Consider the following 7,573-nt stretch of genomic DNA (forward strand, 5'->3'; position numbering starts at 1 on the left):
TGTATGTTATCTATGTATATATATCCTTTTTGGTATTAATCTCCTTTTTTTCTCGAAAATTAGATCATCTTTTTTTATATATACTTCATTCTTATTTACCTCCACTTTGACGAATATTTGATAAAAGTTGGTGAATATTTTTTTGGAATGCCAAGTAAAGTTTCTAATCTTAATCATCAGCCATAAAAGTAAAAGTTGTCTAGATAAGAATACAATTCTTGATTTTCTTTATAGGAGATCCAGATACCCAATGATTCTTGTGGTAGAATATCTAGACCCAAATAAAAGAAAAACAAGAATTCACAGGTACTATTGTCAAATATTGACCTACAATTTATGATATATCAAACAACATATGAACTGCCAAATACTGCCAAAATAAGAAGCTAAGTAGTTAATATCTACTTTAGTGAGGTTGACAAAGAAGTATCAGATGATAAAGATTCAACTAAGGAGATAGATGACGATGATGATACAGGTATTGAAATCCCATAAGAATATTGTTGCTATTATGATTGTTTTGTTTTGACTATTATCATTTAGAAAATGAAGATGAAAAGAATGGAGGAACGTCAAGCAATAAAGATAAAAACTCTAACAATGATGAAGACAGTGAAAATAATCGCTCAAACAATGGAAACCCTAATAATCCTAACAATAATAATGGAAGAAATGGACCAAATAGTTTTAACGGTGACGGAAATAATGGAAAAAATAATAAACAAGCTAATGGAAGTAACAATGCAGACAATGGCAATAAAAACAATGGAAACAATAGCCCAAATAATGAAAATAGGAAGCAAAATAATGGAAACAACAATCCAGACAATGGGAACAGAAATCCAAACAATAGAAACAACAATTCCAACAATGGAAATAACAATCCAGACAATGAAACTAACAATCCAAATAATGGAAATAACAACCCAAATAATGGAAATAACAACCCAAATAATTATGGTAACAACAACCTCAATAATGGGAACAGAAATCCAAATAATGGAAATAATAACCCAAATAATGGAAATAACAATCCAAATAATGGAAATAACAACCCAAATAATGGAAATAACAACCAAAATAATAGTAACAACAACCCAAATAATGGGAACAGAAATCCAAATAATGGAAACAACAATCCCAACAATAATAATCCAAACAATCAAAACAATGGAAATAACAACCCAAATAATGGAAATAACAACCCAAATAATGGAAATGACAACCAAAATAATGGGAACAGAAATTCAAACAATGAAAACAACAATCCCAACAATGAAAACAATAATCAAAATAATGACAATAGAAATCCAAACAATGGAAATAATGACTCAAACAATGGAAATAACAACCCAAACAATGGAAACAACAATCCAAATAATGGAAATAATAATCCAAACAATAGAAATAATAATCCGAACAATGGAAACAACAACCCAAACAGTGGAAACAATGGAAATAGTAATCCAAACAGTGGAAATAACAATCCAAACAATGGGAACAGAAATCCAAACAATAAAAATAACAACCCTAACAATAGAAATAACAACCCAAACAATGGAGACAGTGGAAATAATAATCCAAATAATGGAAATAACAATCCAAACAATGGGAACAGAAATCCAAACAATGGAAATAGAAATCCAAATAATGGAAATAACAATCCAAATAATGGAAATAACAATCCAAACAATGGGAACAGAAATCCAAACAATGGAAATAGAAATCCAAATAATGGAAATAACAATCCAAATAATGGAAATAACAATCCAAACAATGGGAACAGAAATCCAAATAATGGAAATAACAATCCAAATAATGGAAATAACAATCCAAACAATGGGAACAGAAATCCAAATAATGGAAATAACAATCAAAATAATGGGAATAATGGAAGTGGCAGAAATGGAAATGGTAAAGATTATGATTATTACAATGATGATCCTGAGACTACAACCCCTTCCTGGCTCAAGGTTAGAAACAATTTGTTATAAAAATTTGAATCAAAGTTATCTGTAAATATATTTAAATGAATTTAAACTGGTTGATATAAATAGGTTAATATTAATAATTTTTATTTTTAGATGGATGATGCAAAGGATGGTAAATGCCCTGACAAAGATGTATGTTTTGTTGAAGGAGTAAGGCTAGGTAAGTGCATAATGTCAATAGAACTTATACTGTGCATCAAAAAAGGTGGTTACAGGTTGGCCCTAAAACTGTTTTTATTGTGAATCTATTATTAAAGGGAGAGATGGGACATTAAAATTGAAATTATATTGGTACCCAAAATTTTATAAAAACTTTTCTCATTAGTAGGCTTAAAACTTAAAATACTTTTATTAAATCTTGATTGGTTAGTTCATTTACTAGCAGTGTCTAAACTTTCTGACCAATAGTTCAAATTCTTTAGAAGTGTAAATTCTGTTTAATTATTTGGGGTGTAAATCAGCTATCGTCCATTGTTTTATCCCTAAAGATATCTGATCTAATTATCATTATTATTATAGGTAAAGGAGAAGAAAAAGAGTTCATAAGCCTGTGTATCTCAGCTAAATGCAATAATGGAAATATAAGGAAAGTGAAATTTAACAATATAACATTAACAAAATATAGAAAATCATAAAAGAACCAACTTCTTACTGTTGGAAATGTTTAATTTCCTTGGAAGGAGGTTACATTGGGCTGTTATTACAAAAGTACCCAAAGTTGTACAATAATGTTTTTTTTATTTGATGGCTTAAAAACTTTTGGGACTTTTATTGAAGTTTGGTTTGTCGATTCATTAAGTTGAGTGTCCAAACGTTTCAACCATTAGTTGTAAATTTAGAAGGGATAATTTTATGTATTATCATTGAGATGTACATCAATTTATGAAACATTGTCTTATTTCTTTAGATGCCTTTAGAATCTACTTCTCACTGTAAGAAAAGGTTTTAATTTCACTGGTTCTAAATTCAGACTAACCCAATTGCCTAACTGTGATGGAATATAAATTTCACTTGTTGGATTAGAATGACCAAGATGAGAAATTGTAACCCTGAATCTCCAAGACAACAGCAAGACAGAATTCAGTTCCCATCAAATTAATATTTTTACAAAGAGAAAAGAAAATATAATAATAACCCCACCAATCTTATCTTTAAAAGCTGCCAAAAAAACAGAATTCCATGCATAAAATTCAAGATAAATTAATCTTTGTAATTTTCATTATATTTATTATATATTTTGTATCAAATATACTCATAAATTAAAATGCCTACATATGAAATACATATATTATCATTGTTCATTGCTGCGGTATTAATATATCTATCCTGTTATATGAAATAGTAACTTTTTGTTGTTGCCTGTATCGAATACTTAATTGCTGAACTGATTGAGTTCTCCATTTTAAGAAAGCTTCAAAAAGGTCCTGGGGTAGTTTTAGACTTTTTTTTATAAAAGTCTTAGGATGGCTTCAGTTTTTTTTCTGTTTTTCCTAATCTCAACAAATGCTTGATCTCTAGATGTAAGGAACGCAACCGCATGAATTTTAATATATAGCTACTACCAAGTTTCGAAACCAAAAGCCAAAGTAAATTTTTGGTAAATAACTTATTTTTCAGTCTACAACAAGTTACACAAAAATTATCAAAGATTAATTTCTCTTAGAATTATTGTGGTTAGGATTATTTAAATTATATTGAAGATATGACAAAACAAGGAACAAAATCCATTAGCAATAGCAGCGAAGCACAAAAATAATTGAATGGAAAAACGGACAAAGTTAGTTATAGAACAGATGTTCTGTTGTTATAACAAATTAAAGAAAGAGAGAGAACGACCAAAAAAATTAGAAACATTTTAAAATAATAGTTATATCTTTTGAAGGATGACCAACAGACGAACGGACAAAACAATGTATAGATCAGATACGCCATTTCGCTTACATCATAGAAATCTTCAATTGAAATATCTAGCTGTCTATTTCAAATAGAATCAAAGAAAATTACAATTCCAACATAGAGTTACTGACATACTGACTAACAGCCAGACAAAGTTTATTATATAAAGGCTTCACATCTTAAAATATGCCAAAAAAAGAGGAAACCTGAACTGAAGTAAAATTTAAACTTTATGTATATGCATAAAGTTTTTTTAACACAATTTCTTATTCGTTAGCTTTTAAACTTAAAATAATGATTAGTTAGTTTAAACCAAAAACAGTTAAAACTTTTCCACCAATAAATGGTATATACAGAATGGGTATACATTGCATAAGGTGTACATAAATCTATTGTTCATTATCCATAAGAGAAAAGACTACCTGAGTTTAATTCTACATATTAATGTTATGTGTAGAATTGTCAAGTGCAGTAACCAAACTTTATTTCCTATACTGGACTCCACCTATTTATATTATACACTAGTGGCTGCTCCCCTAGCATAGTAACCAAACTCTATTTCCTATACTGGACTCCACCTATTTATATTATACACTAGTGGCTGCTCCCCTAGCATAGTAAATGCCTGAATCCACCCAAAAACAACAATTTAAAAAATATATCCTTAAATATTTATTTTTGAGAATATGTCAAGCTTCCAAAAAATCGAGAACTCAATCAGTTTTTAAAATCTAAAGCTACAGACAAAAAATAAAAATAGCTAATTACTTTATATAATAGAGTACATGAAGAAATATATCATCTAAAGCAACTTTAAAGTGATCAATACAGTTACAGCGTTTTATGTTTATTTGATAAGTCCAAAACAGAGTGTTTTATTGTTAACCTTAACAAATCATCAGATGGTTTATAAATAAAAAGCCATGATATTCAAATAAGATCCACTAGCAGCAGCTGATTTGAAAAGTCAGAGAGACTGTTCTGAAAGATCTCAATAACCGATGACCAAAATGGCTCTCTTGTACTACACTGTACTACAGTGCACTTTCTCATTGAAGTATAAGCTAATTCTTTTGAAAACAACTTCTTTACAAAAATTATAAATAAGTCTCATAAATCTCTTTTTCAGACTATTAAAGTACATAAATTATAAATAAATAAATACCAACTACTTACACTCAATAATAAATGTATAGGAAAGATGTATAACACAGACAACTACTTGGTTTCAGTGGTGGGAAACGTATTTGTCTGCTAGCAAATTGCTTTCTATTTTTTTGTAGCAACTTGGCTGTTTTGACATTCTTGACACTTTTGGCTGATATTCAAAAAACTAATTGAGAGTTAGCACAGGGTTACCAACCCGTAAACACACAGTCATTAAAACCCCTGCCCCCTCTATTCTTCTACATTAATGGTTAAATATAAATTCATAATTGTTAAGTAAATGACTAACCTTGAGAGATAAATCATCTTTTTATCAGCGTAATATACTGTAAATCAAATCATGCAAAGTGCAAGTGCAGCTCTTCTTAATTTAAGGTGTTAGCATGTTAACATGTAGAAGATGGGTGTAATGGTTGTATCCACCCCAATGGAAAAATTAAGGGGTTTAATTACAACTCCTTTTGTGTTAACCCTCCGATACTCCTCTTGATAAGGGTCTTTATCCTCCCCAAAAACAGCCAAGGGGGTTGTCAAGTTAAAAAACACATGACCCTCTCAAATTTAAAGACAACCAAAAGATATATCTACTTCCATTGTTGTCTGTATTGACCACCTAAAATTTGTCAACCTTGTTATATTTTTGGGCAATTTCATGTTGAATTAATGGCCTCAGGTTATATAAATTAATTATGTTGCTTTTAAGATGATTATACTTTTTGAACCATTTTCTTCAAAATGTATCTTTAATTTTAAGCTAAGGTGTATATCAAATTAGTCATTTGATTTTGAAAAGCGAATCATACATGGCAGGAATAAAATGGAGTTAAGATTATACTTTTGAAATAATATTTACAGAAATAAAATTCATGTCGTTCGGTTGTTTAATTAAGAACAGGGATCTTAGGGGATAAGACAATGGACGATACATTTATGAACATACCCAATAATTTTTGAACAAAATTACAAAATTGCTCCTTTTATAGACAAAAATTTTCGGTTGAAACGTTTCGACTCTGCTAGTTGATGTATTAACCAATATAATTTTCTTAAACATACCCAAATTTATTATGCCAACGATTTAGAAAACGTATTTATAAAAAAAAATTGGATACTAGTGTAATTAACATTCCAATGTCCCCATCCTCCCTGGTAAAGAAGTATATAAGAAAGTTTTCCATAAATCAAGGAGGCAGGGGATATTTAACTTTAAACTGTAAAGGTCACCAAAGTTGTATAAACACATTCTATCAGTCGCCAGCATGGTAAATATTGATTAGTTGATTTAAAGAAGTAGAGTTCAAACTTTATAACCATTAATTTTAATCTACAAGAGGGGTAGAGTGCATCAATCAAGACATACATTGTCTTATCCCTTAATTTCCCTGAACAAAATGAACTTACCTAAAAGATTTAGCTGATTTATTTTGTTGATATTTTGTACAATTTAAAGAAATTATTCAGACACATTCAAAGTAAGGGCGTAGTCAGATATTTTTTAGTAGTTTCTATAATTCAAAAGAATTATTCCCAAAAAGTTCAAATGAAAACGTAAATTTCTCGACCGCTTTTCAAGATAGAAGGCTGAATTTTTTTTGACGATTCCTTACACAAATGAGCATGTAGTAGCTGCCCCCTAGCATATAAGGGCTATGTATTCGAAGGGTTATGGAAAGCAGAAAAATATCCTAAAACCTTACCTGGACCAATGTTTAGCTTCCATAAAATGGGTCGGCAGTTATTGAAATTTTAAGCTACAGACAAAAAACCTTACTACTTTATATGGTAACGAGCGGCTACGCCCCTAGAGGCCTCTAGGGGCACTTGAGGAGGAGAGAGTCGAATTTAATAATTCAATTTCTTATTTTAAAAGAAAAAGTAAAAAAAAATTACGTTTGATGTTTGTTTTTCGTTGAACTCTCTTTCTAACATTGAGAAATCTTTTAAAAAATTTAATTTCTCTAGGGAGGGTGGTGGTACCCTCCCCCAAAATAGTTATAAACCTTCCAGGGACATATGAGAATCTACCCTGTTAAGGAGAACCCGATCGGTTCAGTGGTTAGCGAGATCCTTCGCTACAAACAGACAGACAGACAAACAAACAAAAAGACAGACATCGTTCTACTTTGTATTATAGATATGGTCGAAAAGGATTCGTAATTTTATATATTTTTATGGCAATTAATATCCGCTAATTAATTCACTTTGTCCGTTTGTTCATCAACTTGTTTGTTTTTCGCTACATATGGATTTTTTTTGTAACCCAGTTACTATATAATTAGAGTTTGTACTATATGTAACCTCCTATAAACATTAAAAAAGTACTTAGCGTTCAAGGTTTCGTGAATTTTTATTTACAGTTCATTTCTTGATTCTTTTAGATTTTCTCACATGCACCTTTCAATACTGCGATTCTGTTGGACATAATCGTCCTTGTAGGCTTGTATCGATAAAAAGACGTTCCCGTTAATATCATCTGGTTTAGACCCGGTTCTCTACCATACTGAAAAATCAAGTTTGGC

At 30.1% G+C, this 7,573-nt stretch overlaps 1 protein-coding gene across 1 annotated transcript in view; it reads left to right on the forward strand.

Moving 5' to 3' along the window:
- The window catches only part of LOC145321977 (uncharacterized), a 41,603-nt gene extending 38,489 nt beyond the window's left edge, over positions 1-3,114 (forward strand). Inside the window, exons 16-21 of the mRNA XM_080163698.1 lie at positions 235-306; positions 411-478; positions 544-1,973; positions 2,085-2,151; positions 2,511-2,575; positions 2,960-3,114. Coding sequence (XP_080019824.1) covers positions 235-306; positions 411-478; positions 544-1,973; positions 2,085-2,151; positions 2,511-2,575; positions 2,960-2,995 — 1,738 coding nt within the window. The 3' untranslated portion in view covers positions 2,996-3,114. The remainder of the gene's footprint in view (positions 1-234; positions 307-410; positions 479-543; positions 1,974-2,084; positions 2,152-2,510; positions 2,576-2,959) is intronic.
- The last annotated feature ends 4,459 nt before the right edge of the window (positions 3,115-7,573 follow it).

Source organism: Acartia tonsa, chromosome 6 (genome assembly GCF_053477335.1).
Source record: "Acartia tonsa isolate MP-2025a chromosome 6, ASM5347733v1, whole genome shotgun sequence".
NCBI classification, from domain to species: Eukaryota; Metazoa; Arthropoda; class Copepoda; order Calanoida; family Acartiidae; genus Acartia; species Acartia tonsa.